Source organism: Vipera berus, assembly GCF_964194415.1.
Source record: "Vipera berus genome assembly, chromosome: W".
In the NCBI taxonomy this organism is placed as follows: domain Eukaryota; kingdom Metazoa; phylum Chordata; class Lepidosauria; order Squamata; family Viperidae; genus Vipera; species Vipera berus.
Genome location: NC_138210.1, coordinates 24,796,475 through 24,822,395, shown reverse-complemented (window position 1 = coordinate 24,822,395; position 25,921 = coordinate 24,796,475). Strand labels below are relative to the sequence as shown.

At 44.5% G+C, this 25,921-nt stretch overlaps 1 protein-coding gene across 4 annotated transcripts in view; it reads right to left on the bottom strand.

The window, feature by feature from the left end:
• LOC308676213 (dnaJ homolog subfamily B member 6-like) overlaps positions 1-25,921 on the bottom strand; it is a 216,584-nt gene that overhangs the window by 23,933 nt on the left and 166,730 nt on the right. For 2 of the 4 annotated variants that reach the window (XM_081342000.1, XM_081342001.1), the window contains exons 6-8: positions 22,414-22,545; positions 19,726-19,867; positions 19,209-19,279 (exon numbers count right to left, since the gene is read on the bottom strand). In XM_081342000.1, coding sequence (XP_081198126.1) covers positions 19,209-19,279; positions 19,726-19,867; positions 22,414-22,545 — 345 coding nt within the window. Of the gene's footprint in view, positions 1-6,133; positions 6,150-6,913; positions 7,072-18,890; positions 19,280-19,725; positions 19,868-22,413; positions 22,546-25,921 lie in introns of those variants that run through there. The other 2 variants (XM_081341998.1, XM_081341999.1) reach the window with 2 other exon arrangements.

Sequence of the window (25,921 nt, the reverse complement as noted above, 5' to 3'; positions counted from 1 at the left end):
AGACAAGAAAAGGACTCTCCAAAAACCTTTTCAGGTGTGGGACATGGTATATTTATCAACCAAGTACCTCCGCTTGCAGGTGCCATGCAAAATGCTGGGACTGAAATACCTAGGGCCATTCCGGATCACACAGATCGTCAACCCAGTAGCCGTACGGCTACAGCTAGCCAGGTTCCTGGGGAAGATACATCCAGTCTTCCATTCTAGCCTGCTGAAATCAGTAGAGGGGACCTCCTTGAGGTCTGTAACAAAAGTCCCAGGGCCCGTTACAGGGGACCATTACGAGGTGCAGGAGATACTGGACTCCCGGCTCCAGCAGGGCCGGTTGCAGTACCTGGTGCGGTAGAAGGGATACCCTGTCACAGAGGCCTCATGAGTCGGGGAAGCAGACATTCAGGCTCCTCGACTGGTGAGGAGGTTCCGCTCTGAAGGGTGGGCTCATCATTGGTTGCTGGGGCCCCCATTGCTGCTGGCCCCACCCTGGTTGTTGGTTCAATGGCTGCCGGGGCCACCACTGCTGCTGGGCCCATCCTGATTGTTGATTCAATGGCTGCCGGGGCCCCCACTGCTGCTGTGGTGCCTCAATCAATTGCGGGCCCCTCAGTGGTTTCTTGGCGCTCGGGGGTGGTGACCAGCCTCCATGGAGTTGTCGTCCTCCAACTAGCTGTTGCTCTCCAGGCTTCTGCATCACGCCAAGCTGTTGCAAGGCCTCTATTAGCTGATTTAGTCCCAGAGGTTGTTGCCCCTCCTTCTGTGGGGGTTGCCATACTCCCCACTGCTGCGGGGGTCCTAGCTTCTCTTCCTCTGTGGGACTGGAGGCCCTAGCAGGGAACTCCAGGGGTTGGAGGGCTGTTAGCTCTGTGAAAGGGGGGCTGGGGGCTTCTCTCAGCAGGAGCTGTTCTGCGCTCCTCACTTCTAGCTCTTAAAACCTTTCTGCTAGATAGTCAATTGATTGGCTATGGGCTGCAGAGGGTATTTCCACTCACCCAAGTATTCAATCTCAGATGGCCTGGCAGCTCCCTACCAGTCTGGGGAATGCGATGTGCAGGAGTCGTCTCTTTGTTGTTGCTCCACTTCCTCTGCCTTTGAAGCCCTTGGGGATGGCAAGGCCGCTTCAGGGCATCTGGAGTCTCTGCTGGGCTTAATCCACTCTGATGGCCAGACCAATTCTCCTGGTTGTTTGGGTCTAGCTCCCAGCTGGGAGGATTGCTGAAACTCTTTTCCTACCGGCTTCATCGCTGGTCCTTCCCCCCCGTGGGGTGGCTGCTGGTGCCAGGGAGCTGGCTTCAGCCAATTTTCCCTCGTCCATGATGGAATCTTCCCCAAGTCTTTGTCAGCCTGTCTCGCAAACTTGGAAACAGCGACGGGAGGTCAGGAACCCCTAGTTAGTTTGTAAAGTTGGCGGATTCCAGCTTGATGTCAAGTTTCCGACGGATGAGCTCTTCAAAGGACTCTGAGGCATTATTTACCTTAAAAGTCTTTTATTAGAGCCCTATAACATCGGCAATGCTTGCTGGAAGCTGGAATCTGAATTCCCCTCCCCTTAAAGGTAAAGGTAAAGGTTCCCCCGCACATGCGTGCTAGTCGTTTCTGACTCTAGGGGCCGGTGCTCATCTCTGTTTCAAAGCCGAAGAGCCAGCGCTTGTCCGAGGATGTCTCCGTGGTCATGTGGCCAGCATGACTAGATGCCAAAGGCACACAGAACGCTGTTACCTTCCCACCGTAGTGGTCCCTATTTTTCTACTTGCATTTTTACGTGCTTTCGAACTGCTAGGTTGGCAGAAGCTGGGACAAGTAACAGGTGCTCAATCTGTTACGCGGCACTCAGGATTCGACCCGCCAAACTGCTGACCTTCTGATCGACTAGCTCAGCGTCCTAACCCACTGAGCCACCGCGTTCCTCCCCTCCCCTTAGCACAATAATAATAAACACAATTCTCCTCCTTTCATTGCTGTCATTAATCACATTCTCCAATTAGTTTGAAGGGTCAGTTTTCCCTTCTGTTAGACAACCCGCCAAATTCTTATCTTCTCTTATTTCAAAACAGCCTTGAGAGACATTCTTCCTCCTCCCCCCAGCATCAACTGATTCTAGCTGTAAAAGTAACACACAAGTTTTAAATATGAAATAGCTGCTTCTTCATCTTTTGTCAAAGCAAGAACATCCGATGTTAGCAGCATTGACAGATACTTTGTATCAATAAACATGTTCTTTGAGGAACTTGCAAGCCTGAGAGTTCTGCTTTATTTGTCTCTGTCTGTCGGAACCTTGACATTGGGAATGAGATCAGGGGTCAGAACATGCTACCAATATTGTACAACGGGGCTGTCTTTACCTGTAATGACCTGTCTTCTGGCTCTCATGCCCATTACCACTCTGATGAATTGTCCTGCCCTACATCCCCCAAGGCAATCATTTCCCCTCCTCCCAAGTTCCATTCCCAATTGTAAATTGAGGACTACCTGTACTAAATTATAATATACATTAAGTATATTACCATAGTATTTATACAGGGGGGGGTTATTGTTGGGAAATGCCCAGGCAGGGAGGGAGGAGGAATCAAGCAGGGAGTTAGTCTGATCTCTTGTGGCTGCACAATTCAAGGCTAACTCCTTGTTTGATTCCTCCTCTTTGCCCGTCTGGTCATTTCCCAGTAGTTATATAGTAAGAGCCCCTCACCTGGCTTTGTGGCTCAGCATTGAGTGAATGTAGTAACATTAGCAGAGAATTCTAATGCATCTGAAGTGCAAGAAACTGCCATGCAGAGAAACAGAGGGTTTTTATTTAACCATTTTACTGGTGATGGTGATGGCTGCAGTATTAGTGGGGTTGCTCTTGACAATGGAAAGGGGGGTTTAAGACCTCTCGACGCCATCTTGCCACAGCCCTGTTGCCATGGCCACCTTGGCACCACCATCTCAGCGCGGAACAAATTGTCATGGTAAACTTGCCATGGGACAACTCGCTGTGCCCCCTTCAGCATTTCCCTTCATGGGAAGCAGCCTGTTGTGATTCAGCGTCAGCCTGTGGTTTCGGCAGCTGAGTCGGACAATTCTGAAGAGGAGGAGGAGGAGGGGTTTGGAAAGCCTTTGGTTGCAGAGGAAAGTTCTGATGCACCGCAGAGCTCTCAGCCAGGCCCCTCCCGTCTTGTTCCTCCTCAGACCCAGCTGTGTGAGCCTGAAACATTGGAAGAAGACGATCCACAGCTGGCTTTGTTCAGGGACGCTCAAAGCAGGAGGCAGACAAGCAGAAGTGAACAAAGAAAAGCAATGAGGCACCACGGGAGAAGGCAAAGAGAAGCCACGCCTTGAGACTGCTGTTTAAAAGGGGAATGTGTGGGAGGTGCTGGTTGCCGAAGGTAACCGTTTGAAGAGTTTCTGATATAGTCTCGGTCTGTATTTGTTTAACTCTGTTTTGAACTGTTTCGTTTAGTTTTTGCAAATAAATTTGGTTGGCTTAATTCCAGCCTATTGAATATAAAAAAGGGGTTGTCCCTGACATTCCAACAGGGCCGGTCGTAGGCTGGAACAGAACACAGCCATTGACCATGGTGTCATGACAGGTTGTGTCTCCAGACCCAGGTCTGGTCTCCCATGGGCATGGCCAATCGGTCAGGTTGGAGTGCATCTGTTCTGCATGACTGCGGTGTTGTCACTACCCACGCACAAGAAGCGCATCCCACCTGCTGCCCTGTCTCGGCGTTGCGCTGCCCATGTGTGAGAGGCATATTCCGTCCATTTGTTTTTCTCTGCAAGGGCGGAAGGCCTCCCTGGCAGGCAGCAGGCAAGCTGAATCTTCTGCATATTCCACCAAATTTTAATCCAAAAAGCTTTAACTTTTTTACAAGTCCACCATATATGATAATATGTTGCATCCTCACAACCACACCTCCAACATTTGGGCTGGCAGTTCGGATACATACTTGCTAATTTTTTAGGATCTAAATGCCATCTATAAAACATTTTATAAAAATTCTCTTAAATTTTGAGCCTGTGTAAATTTTACATTTCTGACCCATATCTTTTCCCAAGTATTCATTGTTATAACCTCCTGAAAATTCTGGGCGCACTTTATCATACAATCTTTAACAAGTTCCGTTTCTGAGTCAATTTCTATCAGTGCATTATATATCCTTCTTATATGTGCTTGACCTTGATCTCTAATTTGTTTTACCAAATTTCCATCAGTTATCGAAATACCTCTCCGCCTTCAGAGGAAGGCGGCAGCCTGCAAACGGGCCGCGGCAGCTTTCCGAACAAGCGGCGCCGCTGCCCGTTCCAAGAGGTGCACACGCACCTCTCCGAACGAGCGGAGGTGCGCGCGCACCTCTCCAAACCTTTGGAGAGGTGCGCGCGCACATCCGCGCGAACAGGCAACGGCGCTTCTCTTTGGGAAAGCTGCCGCGGCACGTTTGCAGGTTGCCAAAGGCGGCAGCTCTGCAAACGGGCTGCGGCAGCTTTCCCAATGAGCGGCGCCACTGCCTGTTTGGGCGGAGGTGCGCGCACACCTCCGCCCATTCGGAGAGGTGCGCACCCACCTCTCCAAATGGGCGGTGCCACTCTCCATTTGGAGAGGTGCGCGCGCACCACTGCCCGTTCGAAGAGGTGCACGCGCACCGGGCGGCTGGGAGCCGCAGGAGACGGCTCAAAGAGCCGCATGCGGCTCCAGAGCCGCGGGTTGCCGACCCGTGACTTAATGTAATAACCAAGTCATCCGCAAACGCTCTCAATCTATAATCTTGATCTCTTATTTTAATTCCTTTAATTTTATTTGAATCTCGTATCTTAATAATATTTCCAATGTTAAAACATACAACAAAGGTGACAACGGACACCCCTGTCTTGTACCCTTTTCAATATTACATGTTTCTGTCAAACTACCATTATTATTTGAGCTGTTTGCTTCTGATATATTGCCCTAATAGGTTGTAAAAATTATCCCCAAACTCCATTTTCTCCAGTACTTTAAATAAAAATTGCCAGTCCAATTGATCAAAAGCTTTTTCTGCATCAAAAAAATCAGCACTGCAGAGACCTGGTTATTTCTTTCCAAAAATTCCAATAAATCTACAATATGTCTCACATTATTCTTCATTTGTCTACCACTTATAAATCCTGTTTGGTCACTATGAATCATTTGCTGCATCACCTTCATTAATCTATTTGCTAAAATTTTTGCAAATATCTTATAATCAGTATTTAAAAGCAATATTGGCCTATAATTTTTGGTTTGGGTAAGATCTTGATCTTCCTTCGGAATCAGCGATATAAAAGCTGTTTTCCATGATGGAGGCACTTCTCCTCCAGATTGAATTGTTCTAAATAATTCTTTTAAAGATTCCACCATTTCTAACTGTAAATCTTTATAGTAAACGGCAGTCAAGCCATCTGTTCCTGGTGCTTTCCCCACCTTTAATTGTTTAATTGCTAAAATAATTTCTTCATCATTTATCAGTTGATTCATCCCTTCCCTTTGCTCTTGTGTAAGAACAGGGATATTAACTTCTTGTAAATATCTATCTATATCTACATCTTGAATCTTATCCCTAACGTATAACTTAGAATAAAATTCAACAAAGGCCTTTTTAATAAGATTCTGCTGAAACACCTCTTTACCCTTGTAATCTATTCTATCTATATTACATGACCTTTGTTTCTTCCTTAACAAGTAAGCTAACCATCTACCCGGCTTATTAGCATTACAAAAAGTATTATGTTTAACATACCGTAAATTGGTTGCCACTTGATCTGCCATCAACATATTAAACTGACCTCTTAACAAAATAATTGCCTCTTTAATCTTATCAGATGGATTCAAAATTAGAGCCTTCTCTTTCCTCTTAATTTCCTCCTCTAACTCTTTTCGCTTATATTCCAGTTTACGCCTATGTTTATTATTCAAATATATTAACACTCCTCTCATATAAGCTTTGCTTGCATCCCAAACCATTTCAATAGAAGTACCCTTATGCATATTTATATTAAAAAATTCTTTCATCTGTTTTTTACATTCTTCCACATTTTCTTGATATCTGAACAAATTTTAATTCAGTCTCCCAGACCTCCTATCTCCACTCTCTTTTTCCAGTTCCAGTCATACTGGACTATGATCTGATAGAGTTCTTGGACATATCTTAATCTTCTTAATCCTAGAAAAAAAATCATTAGTAGTTAATACAAAATCAATCCTAGAAAAGGATTGGTGTCTATCGGAAAAAAGGTAAAATCTTTTTCTTCCAAATTTCTTTCTCTCCAAACATCTCTCAATTCCAAGTCATCTTTCATCTCAAAAAAAGATTTAGGCAATCTAGCATGATTTGGTATACTTCTGAAAAGACTTTTTTTGTCTTTTTGTGCATCCAGGACACCATTCCAATCTCCCATCAAAATACACGATTTATAATCCCATTGAATTATCTTGCTATGTAAAAGTTTATAAAATTCTCCTTGCTGTTGATTAGGAGCATATAATCCAACCAAAAGTATTTTCTTGCCTTCTATTAACAATTCAATTATAACATATCTTCCTTGTTTGTCTGTTTCAATTAAATTAGCTGTTAAATTCTTCTTCACGTAAATAACTACTCCATTTTTCTTATCTGGAGCAGACGCACTAAACTGTGTACCCAATCTAAAGTTTATCAAATATTTTTGATCAGCTGCTCGAATGTGTGTTTTCTGTAAACAAATAACATCATTTTTAAATTGTTTCAAATACTGAAATACTTTCTTTCTCTTGTGCGGGGAATTTAATCCATTAACATTCCAGGTTACAAACTTTGTCGCCATCTTTTGCGACCTGAAGCTTTCGGAGCGCAAAAGTAGGTTCTTGAGATATGATTGTAGCTTTCTGTTGTTCTTGTTCTTGTCTCATTCGTATTATTGCAGCCCGTGTCATTCTTTGTTCTCTAACCTCTTCTGATGGCATCTGGGACTGCTCAACTTCTGAAATTTGCTGAGATTCTTTATCCTTCTGCAAAGTAACTCCTTCAGCTCCTGGTATACTCTCCACTCGAGTCTGACGCTCTCCTTCGTCCTTCCTTCCTTTAAATTCTGAAGATGGCGGAGAACCTGCCTTCAATATGTTAGAATAAAAATCTCATGCCTTCAAAACTGTATTAAGACGATATCTCGTGCCAGCATAATTCACCACCAAGCCTACTGGAATCTCCCATCTAAACTGAAGCTGCCATTTCTTTAATTCATCTGCCAAAAAAGCAAATTCTTTTCTTCTCCTTAAAATTCTTGGAGGAATCTCTTTCAGAATTAAAACTTCTTGCTCAGCAACTTTAAATCTATTGTTATAAAAGGCTTGGATAATCACATTTCTGATTGATCTCTTTGTAAAGTAAACCACCACATCTCTTTGGGAAAGCTGCCGCGGCACATTTGCAGGCTGCCGAAGGCGGCAGCTCTGCAAACGGGCCGCGGCAGCTTTCCGAACAAGCGGTGCTGCTGCGTGTTCTGAGAGGTGCGCGCGCACCTCTCCGCATGAGCGGAGATGCGCGCGCACCTCCGTGCGAACGGGCAGCGGCGCCGCTCTTTGGGAAAGCTGCCGCGGCACGTTTGCAGGCTACCGAAGGCGGCAGCTCTGCAAACGGGCTGCGGCAGCTTTCCGAACAAGCTGCGCCGCTGCCACTGGGAACCGGTTCCATCACACACAAAAAAAAGTGCCAACCGCGGGCGTCCGTGCATGCGCAAGAAAAAACATTTTGCACATGCGCAAAACGTTTTTTGTGCATGCGCGTGCATGGACACACGCACGCGGCTCCCACTTTTTTGTGTGTGTGATGGAACCGGTTCCCAGTGGCTCTTTTCCTTTTTCAGGTTGCCGACCCCTGCATTAAGTCAACTGACTTACTCAGTTGTAGATTTGATGGAGATAATAATGTTTCTGGATTTAAGATAAATACGCAAAAAACTAAAATATTGTCTAAAAATATGACCATAGAACAAAAGGCAAGCAAACTCTATTTAACTTGTCATATATTTAGCAATATATAAAAGAAATGGCTAAATTTGCCGTGCTTTATTTTTTTCCTCTTCTGTTCAATCATTTCCCATTCTTGGAGACTGCCTGGACAAGTCCATGCAGTTTTCTTGGCAAGGCTTTTGAGAAGTGGTTTGCCATTGCCTCAAAGGGGCTATGAGAAAGTAAGTGGACCCAAACTCAACCAGCTGGCTTTATGCCTAAGGCAGGACTACAAGTCTCCAGGGACTAGAACCCTGTTTCTAGCCTGATACCTTAACCACTGCATGAAACTGGCTCTTACCATGCTCTATACTAAGGAAAAAACAAATAGGACATGATACAGACTATGTCGGAACTTAGTTCTTTAACACAGGAGCAAATAAGCCAATACTTTATTTTGGCTTAAGTCATATTTATTTAGTCATCAGCTTTCAAGTAAAATTACTTTGAAATGCTTTCTCAGTCCCAATTATTTTCAATCATCCTACATGAATACCTGAATTGCCTTTATATCCCTAATTATTGCTCCAAAAGTTTAAAAGAATTATACTTGCCCAAGTGTTTCATGTGAAGTACTAGTAAGAAGCCTCCTGCAAAACCAACAATCTGATGTTTCTGACACCTTCCCAAACCACAGAGGGCTGAGAGGTTTTGCACAATTTACTAATTTTGCTTCCTCTGGAAGAAGTGGTATTCTTCAGGGAACTTTCATAATTTGAAACAATAATGTATCCCCAGTGAATGTGGAACTCTTCCTTGATCTAGCAGACATTGTACAGACTGCAGATGTCATGTTGTCTGAAAACCCATATTTTTGCTGAACCCAGATACCAGCTGATAAGCAACCAAGTCTTAGCTTGCACCATCTGTCCTCAACACATTCTCACCCTTGAAACATTTTGCAGGATCAGGAAAAACAGTTAAGAACCGCAAACTCATTTCTTTATAACTTGTGCAATTTGCAAGACTAGTCTATTCAGGTTATCTAGAGAGGCCAGAAAACTTACTATTTTGTCCTACTTGAGAGCATCCATTTATTGTACATCCAGCTGTACTCTTTCAGGAATGAGTAAGAGACTCATCTCCTGATTTCCCTGGCGCCTGACAGTTTGGCCAAATTCATGTTCATATTTACTTTTGCACTATATTTTAATTGTTTTATTATTGTTCACTGCCCTGAGTCACTTATCTGAAATGGGCAGCTATAGTAAGTAAATACAGGGGTCTCAACCCAAGTCAGCCTTTTGGAAGGCACTGAATATCTAGCAATTTCCCCAAGCATTTGGGTCAGATGGTAGATGAATTCTGCTGTTATAGATGTGCTTTTGTCTGTTAGTGGGGTTTTATGTTGGGTTTTTTTTTCTGTGTGAGACACTTGTGTGGGATAGGTGGCTACTTCCATCCATCCATCAATCAATCAAATACAGGTAGTCCTCGACTTAAGACCACAACTGAGCTCAACATTTCCATTGCTAAGCAAGACAGTTGTTAAGTGAGTTTTGCCCCATTTTATGACTTTTCTTGCCATGACTTTTAAGTGAATCACTGCAGTTATGTTAGTAGCACAGCTGTTAAGTGAATCTGGCTTCACCATTGACTTTGCTTGTCAGAAAGTCGCAAAAGGTGATCACATGACCCTATGACATTGCAATAGTCATAAATACATGCCAGTTGCCAAGTGCCTGAATTTTGATCATTTGACCATGGGGAAGCTGCAAGGGTCATGTGAAAAATGGTCATAAGTCACTTTTTTCAGTGCCATTGTAACTTTGGTCACTAAACAAATGGTTGTAAGTTGAGGACTATCTGTCTTCAGCAGTTTCCAACTGTCATGATAGTTTCAGATTACAAGAAAAAGTGGAAAAAAGGAAACACAAAAATGAAAGGTGCCGTAAAAGGTTCTAATAAGAATTTCTACTCATTTAAGACGTCTGTTCAACACCTGTAAAGCTACCAGATTTGGCCTGCAAAAATCCAGACAAGTAGATGACAGCAAAGGACCAGTTTTTCTATATAGTATTTCTTTGCTTCTACCATGTTTCCCTGAAAATAAGACCCAATCTGTGATGACCCAGGGCACAGCACAGAGGCAAAACAGTCAACTGGCAGTTCAAACTGCCCTTTATTTTCTCCAATATTCCCCAAGTGCTCCCACATTTCTGGCAAGCCACAGAACAAAGTAAGACACACACACCTTCAGCAGCCTCTGGCTGCAAGTAGTTTCACAAGTTTTTAACTCTTCAGACAGGGAGAGTGTGTGTATGGAACAAGCCATCCTCCTTCAGATTTCAACTCACACACAGATTAGAACAGTAACAGCGTCTCCTTAAGTCTCAGTCTCCAGGTGTGCCTTGTGGAGAGGGACGGGGCGCTCTCCTCCCGAGTAGTTGAGCCTGCCTGTGTTGTTCCCTCCTTCTCTTCACTCTCTGTGCTCTAGGATCAGGAGGGGGTGGCCCTTGTTCATTGCCTGAGCTCTGTTTCTCATGTTCATCCTGTCCCAATCCTGAAAGGCCATGGCCTGCCTCGGCCTGCCCTTCCCCACATTCCTCTGAAGCCACAGACACCTCTCCCTCGACCTCCATAGGCTCCAGTTCCAGCTCATTTTCCTCAGCAGATTCAGGCTCCAGCAGAGGCATGACACAACCAGAAAATAAGCCCTAGTATTTTTTTAGCGTGCACCTAATATAAGCCCTACCCCAAAATAAGGCCCAGTTAAGAGCACTTGCAACCGGCCGGCCACCCACTCTGTCCCACCGTCTGGTTGCTCATGGCTGCAATGGGGCAGGGGGCTGCGCAGTGCGCCAGTGCCAGCACAAGGTGAGGCGAGGCAGGTGGCAGGTGGGTGGAGCTGCCCCAAGTGCCCTGTACCCGCGCACCTCAGGGCCCCCGCAGCCAGCCCACCCCATCTGCTTTGTCTCACGGCGGCACTAGCAGCAGCCCCGTTGAGCAGGAACCCGCGTGGCCACCCACCCACTCCGTCCCACTGTCTGGCTGCTTGCAGCCACAACAGGGCAGGTAGCAACATAGCACACCAGTGCTGCTGCCACAAGGTGAAGCGAGGCAGGTGGCCTGGGTGCGGGGGCCCTGAGGTGCGTGGGTGTGGGGTACAGCTCCACCCCCCCACCTGCCTCACCTCACCTCGTGGTAGCAGCAATCGCGTGCTGCATGGCCTCCTGCCCCATTGCAGCTGTGAGCAACCAGATGGGATGGAGTGGGCGGGAGACTGTGTGGCGCATCCGGCGGGGGCCAGCCCAGCGGTAGCAGCGCTCCCACTCACCTGCATTGCATGGGCTTTGTAGCCACAGAGTGCACCAGCCAAGGGCTCAGCCGGCTGCAGCTGTCGGACACCTTCAGCCCACACATGTTCACCACCTCCCATACATGGAAAAATAAGACATTCCTTGAAAATAAGCCCTAATGGGTCTTTTGGACCAAAAATAAATATAAGACCCGGTCTTATTTTCAGGGAAACAGAGTATCTAGCAATTGTCCAGACTTCTGGAGCTGAAGTCTAATAGTTTGAACTATCCTTAATTAAAAGCAACATGAATATTTCGTAGGATATTACTCTGCTTGGGAACAACTGCGATAAATATATTAAATCAAGGGGTTTTTTATCATAATCTTATATAACATGATACATTTTATTAAACTCATTAATAGTTTTAAAATTAGTAAAATTATTTTACAGATGAAGAAACTGAAGTTAAACATCTTGTTTAGTTACAAAACATAAAAGAGTTTAAGGAAAGCTGCAAATAAGTCAGCTAACATAAATACTCCAGACATACAGTACATTTGAGCACAATAGCTCAAAACATACACAAAGGCCAAATGTGAATGCAACAATTCTCAACAATGAAAGATTTTTCTATTATACTACTAGCAGAAACAGTCTATGCTCTTCCTTTAAAAAAACACTTTTTAAAAAGATGTTTAGTAATAACTTGTGGGAAATCAATCCCAAGTTACAAAGAGAGAATTCAATCTAGCAACTGGGCAGAAGACAGGTTAATGCAACTCACTCAATATAAAAACTGCACTTTGTTCACAATTTAGACAAAGGAATAGTAGAACTGAGTATCAGAACTAAATGTAGCAAGCTCTACAGGTGAAACTCGAAAAATTAGAATATCGTGCAAAAGTTCATTTATTTCAGTAATGCAACTTAAAAGGGGAAACTAATATATGAGATAGACTCATTACATGCAAAGCAAGATAGTTCAAGCCATGATTTGTCATAATTGTGATGATTATGGTGTACAGCTCATGAAAACCCCAAATCCACAATCTCAGAAAATTAGAATATTACATGCAATCAATAAAACAAGGAGTGTACATAGAACAATATTGGACCTCTGAAAAGTATAAGCATGCATATGTACTCAGTACTTGGTTTGGGCCCCTTCTGCAGCAATTACTGCCTCAATGCGGCGTGGCATGGAAGCTATCAGCCTGTGGCACTGCTGAGGTGTTATGGAAGACCAGGATGCTTCAATAGCGGCCTTCAGCTCTTCTGCATTGTTCGGTCTCATGTCTCTCATCTTTCTCTTGGCAATGCCCCATAGATTCTCTATGGGGTTCAGGTCAGGCGAGTTTGCTGGCCAATCAAGCACAGTAATCCCACGGTCATTGAACCAGGTTTTGGTGCTTTTGGCAGTGTGGGCAGGTGCCAAGTCCTGCTGGAAAATGAAGTCAGCATCCCCATAAAGCTCATCTGCGGAAGGAAGCATGAAGTGCTCCAAAATCTCCTGGTAGACGGCTGCGTTGACCCTGGACTTAATGAAGCACAGTGGACCAACACCAGCAGATGACATGGCTCCCCAAATCAACACAGACTGTGGAAACTTCACAATGGACTTCAAGCGTCTTGCAGTGTGTGCCTCTCCATTCTTCCTCCAGACTCTGGGTCCTTGGTTTCCAAATGAGATGCAAAAGTTGCTCTCATCAGAAAAGAGGACTTTGGACCACTGAGCAACAGACCAGGCCTGTTTTTCTTTAGCCCAGGTAAGACGCTTCTGATGTTGTTTGTTGATCAGGAGCGGCTTGACAAGAGGAATACGACATTTGAAGCCCATGTCCAGGATCCGTCTGTGTGTGGTGGCTCTTGATGCACTGACTCCAGCCTCAGTCCACTCCTTGTGAAAGTCCCCAACACTTTTGAATGGCCTTTTCCTGACAATCCTCTCCAGGCTGCGGTCATCCCTGCTGCTTGTGCACTTTTTTCTTCCACACTTTTCCCTTCCACATAACTTTCTATTAATGTGCTTTGATACAGCACTTTGGGAACATCCAACTTCTTTTGCAATTACCTTTTGAGGCTTTCCCTCCTTATGGAGGGTGTCAATGATGGTTTTCTGCACAACTGTCAGGTCAGCAGTCTTCCCCATGATTGTGATTCCTACTGAACCAGACTGAGACCATTTAAAGGCTCAGGAACCCTTTGTAGGTGTTATGGCTTAATTAGCTGATTAGAGTGGGACACTTTGAGCCTAGAATATTGCACCTTTTCACAATATTCTAATTTTCTGAGATTGTGGATTTGGGGTTTTCATGAGCTGTAAGCCATAATCATCACAATTATGACAAATCACGGCTTGAACTATCTTGCTTTGCATGTAATGAGTCTATCTCATATATTAGTTTCCCCTTTTATGTTGCATTACTGAAATAAATGAACTTTTGCACGATATTCTAATTTTTCGAGTTTCACCTGTACATCTTGCTAAAGTTGATCTCTGCAGCTTTTCTGAAACTTCTATTGAAAATCTCAGTAATACTCTTAACAAATATTCAGTAATAGCCAGCTTAAAACTCAATTTCAAATCAGGTTCCTAACACCCAAAACCTATACTGTAGAAATCTGTTGCGCACTTACCTCCAAAAAAAAGAATTTAGAGGATAGGCAACATGATACCTGTAAATACTATTGTTAGTATTTTTTAGTTTTCTGAGACTTCATTATAGCAATATGCCTGCTAAAAGCTTCCTATTTTGTAAACAAATGTCTCATTTCTTAAAGGGAAGACTGTTTTCTAAAATAAAGTCAGTTTCTTATGGAATTCCTTAGGAAATGGGCAAGCCCTATAAAGTTGCCTGGGTGGCTTAACAAAATGTAAATATGGGAAAACTAAAGTCCTTTTGCTGTTATCCATTGCTTCAGATAAAATGAAAAGCAAATGAATATTCATCCAAAATTCAATAGTACTTTAAAAATTGTTTTTAAGACCACTGTGTTAAAACTGTATTTAAATACAGTACAGGTAGTCCTTGACTTATGACCACAACAGGGACCAGAATTTCTGTTGCTAAGCAAGGTGGTTTTTAAGTTAGTTGCGCCCAATTTTTTGACCTTTTTTACCAGTTGTTGAGCAAATCACTGCAGATGTTAAGTGAATCATGCAATCCTTAAACGAATCCAGCTTCCCTCATTGACTTTGCTTGTTGGAAGCCAGCTGGGAAGGTCACATCAATGGTGATCACATGACCCCAAGACACTGCAAACATTGTAAATATGTGCCAGTTGCCAAGTGCCCAAATTTTGATCACGTGACCAAGGGGATGCTGTGACAGTCATCACTTTTTTCAAGGCCACTGCAATTTTATCATTCATTCATTCATTTGTAAAATTTATTGGCTGCTTATCTTACCACAGGGTAACTCTGGGCAGCTTACAATATTTGAACAGTTGCTAAACAAACAGTTGTAAGTTGAGGACTACCTGTAATGAATCTATATTTAAGAATGCTATCAGTCCTAAAAATTAATTTTACCACTGACATGTTAAAGTTATTCTCTTATCCTATTTAAAGAAATTACATTTGTGTTAGTTCAGAATGTTGTTTCTGACACTTAAGCGGCATCCAGTTTTTGTATAAAGAATGTTTGCAAAGGAAAAGCTCACAGGAAGAAAGAGCTAAAAGCAAAACATAGTATCCTTCAAGTTACATACTGTACAGTGCATTCAGAAAGTATTCAGACAGACCCCCTTCACTTTTGTCAATTTTGTTTTGCTCCAGCCTGATTCTACAGTTGTTGAAATTCATTTTTTCTTAATAATCTACACTCAGTACCCCATAATGACAAAGTGAAAACAGAATTTTAGAAATGTCTGTAAATTTATTAAAAAGAAAAAACTGAAATATCACATTGGCATAAGTATTTAGACCCTTTGTAACAACACTTGAAATTTAGCTCAGGAGCCTCCCATTTCTCTTAATTGTTGCTGACATATTTCTACACCTTGGAGTCAACCTGTGGTAAATTAAATTGATTGGACATGATTTGGAAAGGCACACACCTCTCTATAGAAGGCCTCACAGCTGACAATGCATACTGTAGCACAGCAAAAGCCATGAGGTCAAAGGAACTGCCTACAGAGCTCAGAGACAGGATTATTACAAGGCACAGATCTGGGGAAGGCTACACTATAATTTCTGCTGCACTGAAGGTTCCTAAGAGCACAATGGCCTCCATAATTCTCAAATGGAAGACGTTTGGCACAACCAGGACTCTTCCAAGGGCTGGTCGCCCGGTCAAACTGAGCAATCAGGGGAGAATGGTCTTAGTAAGAAAGATGACCAAGACCCTGATGTTCACTCTGACTGAGCTCCAGAGATCCTGTGTGGAGATGAGAGATGAGAGTTCCAGAAGGACAACCATCATTGCAGCCCTCCACCAATCTGGGCTTTATGGCAGAGTGGCTAGAGCTAGACAGAAGCCTCTCCTCAGTGCAAAACACACAAAAGTCCGCTTCGAGTTTGCAAAAAAACACCTGAAGGACTCTCAGACTGTGAAGAACAAGATTCTCTTGTCTGATGAAACCAAGATTGAACTTTTTGGCCTCAATTCTAAATGTTATGTCTGAAGGAAACCAGGCACCGCTCATCACATAACATCCCAACAGTGATGCATGGTGGTGGCAGCATCATGTTCTGGGGTTGCTTTTCAGCAGCAGCGACTGGGAGACTGGTCAGGGTTGAGGGAAAGCTGAATGGAGCAAAGTACATGGATATCCTCAATGAAACCTGTTCCACAGCACTCAAGACCTCAGACTGGGCTGAAGGTTCAATTTCCAACATGACAACAATCCTTAAGCACACAGCCAAGTCAACACAGGAGTGGCAAAGGGACAACTCTGTGAATGTTCTAGAGTGGCCCAGCCAGAGCCCTGACTTGAACCCTATTGAACATCTCTGGAGGGACCTGAAAATGGCTGTCGGCCGACAGTCGCCATCCTACCTGACTGAGCTTAAGAGGATTTGCAAGGAAGAATGGCAGAAAATTCCCCAATCCAGGTGTGCAAAGCTTGTCGCGTCATACCCCAGACTCGAGGCTGTAATTGCTGCCAAAGATGCTTCAACCAAGTACTGAGTGAAGGGTCTGAATACTTATGCCAATGTTATATTTCAGGTTTTTTAAAATAACTTTACAGACATTTCAGGCCCGGGTACAGCACGGAGACGGCATTGGTCGCGCTGGTGAATGATCTCTGGAGGGCTCGGGACAGGGGACATTCCTCTGTTCTAGTCCTATTAGACCTCTCAGCGGCTTTCGATACCATCGACCATGGTATCCTGCTGCGGCGTCTCAGGGGATTATGAGTGGGAGGCACGGTCTTACAGTGGTTCTCCTCCTATCTCCAGGGACGTTCGCTGTCGGTGTTGACAGGAGGGCAGAGGTCGACCGCGAGGTCTCTCGTTTGTGGAGTTCCTCAGGGGTCGGTCCTCTCGCCTCTCCTGTTCAACATCTACATGAAACCGCTGGGTGAGATCATTCGTGGCTTTGGAGTTGGGTATCATCAGTACGCCGATGATACCCAGCTTTTCCTTTCGACCCCAAACCACCCCAGTGATGCCCTCAACGTGATGTCCCGTTGCCTGGAGGCGGTTCGGGTCTGGATGGGGAGGAACAGACTTCAACTCAACCCCGACAAGACTGAGTGGCTTTGCATACCTTCATCCCGGGTTTATTCGGACATTCCACCTCTTGCTATGGGGGGTGAACTATTACCCCCTGTAGATAGGGCTCGCAACTTGGGAGTCCTCCTAGATTCACGGCTCACTTTGGAAGACCATATAGGAGCTGTGACTAGGGGGGCTTTCGCCCAGGTTCGCCTGGTGCGCCAGTTGCGGCCCTATCTAAGCCGGGATGATTTATGCACGGTCACTCACGCGCTCGTGACCTCTCGTCTGGACTACTGCAACGCTCTCTACATGGGGCTGCCCTTGAGGACCACCCGGAGGCTCCAACTGGTACAGAATGCAGCCGCGAGAGTTGTGTTGGGAGTCTCCCGATACTCCCACGTTACACCTCTGCTCCGTGAGCTGCATTGGTTACCAGTTGTCTTCCGGGTGAGATTCAAGGTACTAGTAATGGTGTTTAAAGCCCTACATGGCAGGGGTCCGGAGTACCTTAGGGAACACCTGCTGCCGGCATCAACTTCCCTCCGCCCTGTGCGTTCCCACAGAGAGGGCCTCCTCAGGGTGCCACCGGTCAGAGAATGTCGATTGGTGGCCCCCAGGGGGAGATCTTTCTCTGTGGGCGCCCCGGAGCTATGGAACCAATTACCGGTTGAGCTCCGGACAGCGCCCGATCTTCGCTCCTTTCGCCGTGATCTGAAAACATACCTGTTCGAACAAGCCGGCCTGGCCTGAGGGGGGATTGGTGGGGTATTTTATTATTATTATTGGGGTTTTATTATGTATCAACTGTTTTTATGGGCATGTATTTAATTACCTTTTAATTTTTGTAACTCTGTGTTTTATTCTTGCCCTGTACACCGCCCTGAGTCCTTCGGGAGAAGGGCGGTATAGAAATATTAATAAATTAAATTAAATTAAATTTCTAAAATTCTGTTTTCACTTTGTCTTTATGGGGTAGTGAGTGTAGATTAATGAGAAAAAAATTGAATTTCAACAACTGTAGAATCAGGCTGCAGCAATAACAAAATTGACAAAAGTGAAGGGAGTCTGAATACATACTGAATGCACTGTATAACTGTACCTTTCATTTTCACCTAATAATCCCAGATAGGCTGTAGAATTTAAGAAGAACTCTAGCAACTGTTTGGGAGTGGGCAAGGATATAGAAATTAAAATCATCAAGATTATTAGGTTCTATAGACAGAGGTCATCAGGCTTGGGTAGATTTGTGTGATCTTTTTTTAAGGGATTCATTCCCTATGAAGTCTGTGTCACTGTGATTTTGAAATAGCCTGAACCGAAGACTAACAGAAAGTTCACTTGGTTTTGTTAGGAATGCCTTTTACAACTAGCTAAGACTGCTGTATTAGCTACAAGTCTTAGATTGCACTGAAAAGAGGCAACTGCAGCAGGCTGAATTTGAAGAACATTCAAAAATTTCAGATACTATAAAATGTAGCAGCCTGGTTGTTTCTGGAGGCCAGATAGTCACAGAAAATAGGAGGAGGAAGACGCATTAGGGATGTTTGCTACCATGAATTTCAACAACTGTAGAATCAGGCAAAATTGACAAAAGTAAAGGGGGTCTGAATACTTTCTGAATGCAGTGTAGGCACACATACAGTAAAACTATTACCCAAAAATGAATGCACCACAATCAGCATTTATTCATTTTTAACCTTTTAGCAAAAATGACAAAATACCTAAGCTGAGTAGTTTTAACTTGTTAGCTTAGGCTTAAACATTATACATTTATGTCAAAGTGTACTAAATTGCCAGCAATCATGCAAACTAGAAAGCACTTAATTTGCTTAAACCAGAAATGCACCATCAGTAACATATTAACATTTTTCACTATTAAATGCTGAACGCTTGTAATTAAATTTGCCTCAGAAATGTAAACTTCACAGTAAAGTATTAATTGGCTCACGTCAACACCTTTAAAAAAAAGCAAAAAACAAGATTCATGCTAACATTAGTGTACAATTCATCCCTAACACTAAAGTAGGGTGTTCATCGAGAATCATTTTCAATATAAAGCAAAGTGCATATAGAAATCTATAACAATTTTAAGGACAAAAAGTGGTCCTATTCATCTGGTCCTGGCAATTAAATGCAAAAAGTCTGACATATGAGCTCTGATGAGCCATTTATAAATACTTCAGATTACAGATAGTATAATGAAAGAGTTCGTCTGAAATCTTCATATATGTTCCTGTTAATCCGCAAAGGGTGCTTTTTTATAGCTTAAAATTTCTGTTAAATGCATGTGATGAATTACTTGTTATCCAAGGGTAGCAGCTGCTCCTTACCATTTATTGTTAAAGACTTTAACAGGCCATCTTCTTCAACTTCTACTCTTTCTTGTCCATTCTCAACAATTCTGCAGGACAAAAATTCATGGAAGTGCATGTGTGTTGGTTTTTGTTTTTTAAACAGTAGTAAGATAACACAAGAATTTCTTGTCCATAAAGTGATTCACCACAAGACCTCACTGCAGCAAACTAAACTGGAAAACTTCATTTTATCCACAGGTTTGAAGCAATTAATTCTCTAGTTGTCAAAATCCTTGCAAAATTATGAACTACCTTTTTAACTATGATTCTGAGTCATTTCAGACACACCACATATTTTACTTTATGAAGCGTATCTTGGGCACTTCAGCCACAGGAATGCCAACTTTAGACTTATCCCCAGGACAAAAAATGATACATAACAACATAAAAACGAGTCAAACAAAGAGTTACTATTTGTGTAGTTTTGTTTTCTTTTGAATGGAAAAAAGGGTATTAACAACTTGCTAATAAATTTAAATTTAAATCACTGTACCTCTTTGTAGTGATCTTTCTGCCATTAACTATTTTAGTTGAAGTTGATACAGATTTGAAATTACCCATTCCACTACCACCAAATGATGTGGAGGAGAAAGAAGTAAGGCCTCCATGGCCAAGGGAACCAAATGAAGTACAACCTGTTAAGAAAAAGTGACAGAATGTATTTGGCCCAGGTAAAGGAACCACATTAATTCAAGAACTCAACAGCAGCTTCCCACCTATATTTTTGTTTTAGATTAATGGAGAGACTAATGTTTGGAACTATCGGGCCATTTATTTAAGATCATATTTGTTCACTAATGTTGAGGAATATTAAATAATAAATGTTCAAAATACAGTCAAAATAACAAATAAGACCTTCATAAGGTCTTACCTTGCGGCGATGAGGACTGCAAAGGCTAATTATTTCGCTGCCCTCATCGCGTCCGCAGATAATTGCCCGGCCGCCCTGTTTAGGGTGACTCGCTCCCTTCTTAACCAGGAGGCGAGGGAGGATCCCTTGCAGGGTTGGGCCGAGGAGTTTAGTCATCATCTGACGGACAAAATCGCTCAGATACGGACCGGTTTGGACTCGGACTGGGCAGAGTCTGACGTGGAGGAATCGGACGGTCTTGAGCATGTTATCTGGACTGAGTTCGATCCTGTTTCCCCTGATGATGTGGACAGGATTATGGGGAGGCTGAGCTCCACCACCTGTTTATTGGACCCGTGCCCCTCCTGGCTGGTTTTTGCGGCCCGGGAGGAGACACGAGGCTGGTTCCAGGCAGTAATAACTGCTTCCCTGAAGGAGGGTATCTTCCCCGCCGCCTTGAAGGAGGAGGTGGTGAGATCCCTCCTCAAGAAGCCTGCCCTGGACCCGGCTGTTTTAAACAACTATCGTCCGGTCTCCAACCTTCGCTTTTTAGCGAAGGTTGTTGAGAGTGTGGTGGCGCATCAGCTTCCCCTGTTCCTGGAGGAAACTGATTATCTGGACCCGTACCAATCGGGTTTCAGGCCCGGGCACAGCACAGAGACGGCATTGGTCGCGCTGGTGAATGATCTCTGGCGGGCTCGGGAGAGGGGTTGTTCCTCTGTCCTAGTCCTACTAGACCTCTCAGCGGCTTTTGATACCATCGACCATGGTATCCTACTGCGGCGTCTCAGGGGGTTGGGAGTGGGAGGCACCGTTTTACGGTGGTTCTCCTTCTATCTCCTGGGCCGCTCGCAGTCAGTGTTGATGGGAGGGCAAGGAGGCGTCTCGTTTGTGGAGTCCCTCAGGGGTCGGTTCTCTCTCCCCTCCTGTTCAACATCGTCTCAATCCTGCCAAGACTGAGTGGCTGTGCATACCGGCATCTCGGGTTAACCAGACTATTCCATCTTTAACGATGGGGGGTGAGGTGTTACCCCCCCCCCCGTTGATAGGGCTCACAACTTGGGTGTCCTCCTGGATTCGCGGCTCAGTTTTGAAGACCATATAGGAGCCGTGACCAGGGGGGATTTTGCCCAGGTTCGCCTGGTGCGCCAGTTGCAACCCTATCTGGACCGAGATGCCCTACGCACAATCACTCATGCGCTCATGACCTCCCGTTTAGACTACTGCAACGCTCTCTACATGGGGCTGCCCTTGAGGACCACTCGGAGGCTTCAGCTGGTGCAAAATGCAGCCGCGCGAGTTTTGATGGGGGTTTCCCGTTACTCCCATGTAACACCTCTGCTCTGCGAGCTGCATTGGCTTCCGGTTGCCCTCCGGGTGAGATTCAAGGTGCTGGTGATGACCTATAAAGCCCTAAATGGCTTGGGTCCAGGATATCTGAGGGAACACCTGCTGCCGGCATCAAGTTCCCTTCGTCCTGTGCGCTCCCACAGGGAGGGCCTTCTCAGGGTGCCGCCGGTAAAAGAATGCCAGCGGATAACACCCAGGGGGAGGGCTTTCTCTGTGGGGGCGCCTGCCCTTTGGAACCAGCTGCCCGTGGAGCTTAGGACTACCCCCGACCTTCGATCATTTTGCCGAGACCTGAAAACCTGGCTCTTCGAGCTTTCCGGCCCAGGCTGAGTTTTAATTGGGGTTTTAACTGGGGTTTTATATTTTTTCAGGGATTTAGTTTAATCTTTTTAAATTGCTCTTAATTTTTGTATTGATGTTTTATATACCCTGTAAACCGCCCTGAGTCCTACGGGAAAGGGCAGTATATAAATTCAATAAAATTCAAATTAAAATTCAAAATTCAAATAATAGTGGTTTACACCAAACACAACTACATCTATCCTCACTGCTCAAATATAGATCTACAAACAGTAATCAGGAGAACGCTATTTTGTAAAAATGAAAATTATGTGACTAGTTTAGTTTATGTTGTACATAATTTGAAGGGCTAGAAAAGTGGGGAACCTATGGAAATCCAAATATTGCTAATTCCCATGCTTGACAGAGCTGCCAAATGGTATAAATCAGTAATACTCTGGAGCACCAAAGGCTGTTCAAACTTTAAATAAATGTAGAAAGATCAAATTATTGGGCCCACCTAAGCAATTCTTGCTCTTTTAGTTGTCGATTCCTATAATTCTAGCTTGCATACATGGTGTCCAAGGCAGACTCACATTTTGCAGGTCTGCAGTTTAAACCTTGTGTATAAATATGTGAAGTTTTATTCCTTTGATAATTGTCAACATTTTAATATCTACATTGTAATTAAGTTCATCCTACCAGTATCAAAGGAAGAAAAACCGCTCCCAAAGGCAGGAAAAGCACTGAAGGCAGAGAAAAATGAACCACCACCTCTGCTTCTGTTTCCACGTGACCCTCTTCTATTACCAAAAAAGTCATCAAAAGGATCTTCTGCAAATAAAGTTTAAAAGGGTTTAGGATTAACACATGAATTTCCGTATTAATTAAACACAAAGGTTTAAAAATGGACATTTAAATATTAAGATGTATCTCCAGCATAATTTATTTCAATCTTTGATTTGAGAGTATTGTTGTCACATATTTGTTAGTACTACATTATACCCCTGTACGTAAAAGTATTATTCATAGTTTTCAATAGGTCCTTTACCAAAGTCACCCAACTGTCTTCTTCCTTAAGATAGTACTAGAACTCATGTTCTCGTGGTTTCTAGCCTGGAGCCTTTAACCACTGCACTACCCTGGCTCTCTTCAAGAAGTCCTAGTCCCAAGAAAATATGCCCTGAACTTCAGCCTTTAAGTGTAATTTTCTAATATAAGAAAAAAAATACAACCTGTGGAAAAGTTAAGTAACTTGTGTTTCACTGCCAACTTAACTACAGTATATCCTTTTGTAGGTGTAGGAACTTGGGAACTTGAACAAAAGTAATTAAGAGTAAAAGTAATTAAGAATCTAAATCTTTTATCATATTACCCTGGTTAGTGAGGTTTTAACCAGACATATATTAAAAAAATCCTGCATGAAGGTATTAGAAACGCTAAATGGAACAATAAAAATACTCTCATTGCTTATGTGGTCTATGTGTTTGTTTACAGAAAAGGGATTTTGCTTTTGTAACAGGTCTTATGGTATATAATGCGTAGAAATTTAATGTTACCTGAAAGCAAAGTGTAAGTTATTAATCAAAATATTTCATCTTCATTAGTCTTAAAATCAAAGTTTACCATTTTATCACGTTATCCAGAACCTGAAAAATATGTATAAATGAATATATGCAAAAAATTACAATAAAAGGCACTTAAAATAATGTGATCTTCAACATTACATTGAAGAATGACTGTGTCACAGAACTATATAATCAGTCTAGTCTAAGATCCTACAGAACCCAAAGTACCATAATCTAGGTCAGGGGTCCCCAACTAGCAGACTGCAGCCTGTTCGAAACCAGGCCATGGGAGAAAAGGGCAAGCATGCGCACGTGAAGCTCCATTTGTGCGAGCGTTGGGCAAGATCGTGCAGGTCCACACTTGAGAGCAGAGGGTGCTTGCACTGGTGCATGAAGCTCCATTCCCACGAGTGGAGCTTCGTGCATGAGCACAAGTACCCTGTTTGCATGAAGCTGAATTTGTGTGAGTGGAGGGAGCTTGCGCACGAAGCTCCATTCCCACGAGTGGAGCTTTGTGCGTGAGCGGAAGCACCATCCGCTCACTCACGAAGCTCCATTTGTGTGAGGGGAGGGTGCACACGTGCGTTCGCCTGCCACTCACACACACACCCATGGTCGGCTGGGCCAGGCTGCCAAGCTGGAAAGGTTGGGGACCGCTGATCTAGGTGGAGATAATTCAACATGTATGTTTATTTGAAAAACTTTGAAAAAAACAATTTGTTCAATATTTATTTATTTATTTATTATTTAAACTTGTATACCGCCCTATTCCCGTAGGACTCAGGGCGGTTTACAGGGAAAAATTAAAAATACATACATACAAAGTTAAAATCAATTAAAACTAAAATTAAATTAAGTCCCTGAATTTAAACTAAAACCCCATTAATAAATAATTAAAACCCCTCAGTCTGGGCCAGACAGCTCAAAAAACCAAGTTTCGAAATCCCGGCGAAATGAGCGAAGGTCGGGGGCAGTCCTAAGCTCCGTGGGAAGATGGTTCCAAAGGGCCGGCGCACCCACAGAGAATGCCCTTCCCCTGGGGATAACCCGCCGGCATTCCTTGACCGGCGGTACCCTAAGAAGGCCCTCCCTGTGGGAGCGCACGGGACGATGGGAAGTTGATGCCGGCAGCAGGTGTTCCCTTAGATAATCCGGACCCAAGCCATTGAGAGCTTTATAGGTCATTACCAGCACCTTGAATTTCACCCGGAGGGCAACCGGAAGCCAATGCAGCTCACGGAGAAGAGGTGTTACACGGGAGTATCGGGAAACTCCCATAACAACTCGCGCAGCTGCATTCTGCACCAGTTGAAGCCTCCGAGTGGTCCTCAAGGGCAGCCCCATGTAGAGAGTGTTGCAGTAGTCTAGCCAGGAGGTCACGAGCGCATGGGTGACTGTGCGTAGGGCATCTCGGTCCAGATAGGGCCGCAACTGGTGCACCAGACGAAGCTGGGCAAAAGCCCCCCTGGTCACGGCTCCTATATGATCTTCAAAATTGAGTCGTGAATCCAAGAGGATGCCCAAGTTGCGAGCCCTATCGACGGGGGGTAACACCTCACCCCCCATCGTTAGTGGTGGAACAACCTGGTTTATCCGAGATGCCGGTATGTACAGCCACTCAGTCTTGGCAGGATTGAGACGAAGCCTGTTTCTCCCCATCCAAACCCGGACCGCTTCCAGGCAACGGGACATCACGTCGAGTGCATCACTGGGTTGGTTCGGGGTGGAGAGAAAAAGTTGGGTATCATCAGCGTACTGATGATACCCCACCCCGAAACCACGAATGAGCTCGCCCAGGGGTTTCATGTAGATTTTGAACAGGAGGGGAGAGAGAACCGACCCCTGAGGGACTCCACAAACAAGAGACCTCGGGGCGGACCTCTGCCCTCCCGTCAACACCGACTGCGAGCGGCCCAGGAGGTAGGAGGAGAACCACCGTAGAACAGTGCCTCCCACTCCTAACCCCCTGAGGCGCCGCAGTAGGATACCATGGTCGATGGTATCGAAAGCCGCTGAGAGATCTAAAAGGACTAGGACAGAGGAACATCCCCTGTCCCGAGCCCACCAGAGATCATTCACCAGTGCGACCAATGCCGTCTCCGTGCTCCGTGCTGAAACCCGATTGGTACGGGTCAAGATAATCCGTTTCCTCCAGGAACAGAGGGAACTGATGCGCCACCACACTCTCAACAACCTTCGCCAAAAAGCGAAGGTTGGAGACCGGACGATAGTTATTTAAAACAGCCGGATCCAAGGCAGGCTTCTTGAGGAGGGGCCTCACCACCGCCTCCTTCAAAGCAGTGGGAAAGGTACCCTCCTTCAAGGAAGCAGATATTACTGCTTGGAACCAGCCTCGTGTCTCCTCCCGAGCCGCATAGACCAGCCAGGAGGGGCACGGGTCCAGTAAACAGGTGGTGGAACTCAGTCTCCTCATGATCCTGTCCACGTCATCGGGGGAAACAGGGTCGAACTCAGTCCAGGTAACATGCTCAAGACCGCTTGATTCCTCCATTCCAGACTCTGCCCAGTCAGAGTCCAAACCGGTCCGGATCTGAGCGATTTTATCCACCAGATGATGACTAAACTCCTCAGCCCGTCCCTGTAAGGGTTCCTCCCTCGTCTCCCGATTAAGGAGAGAGCGA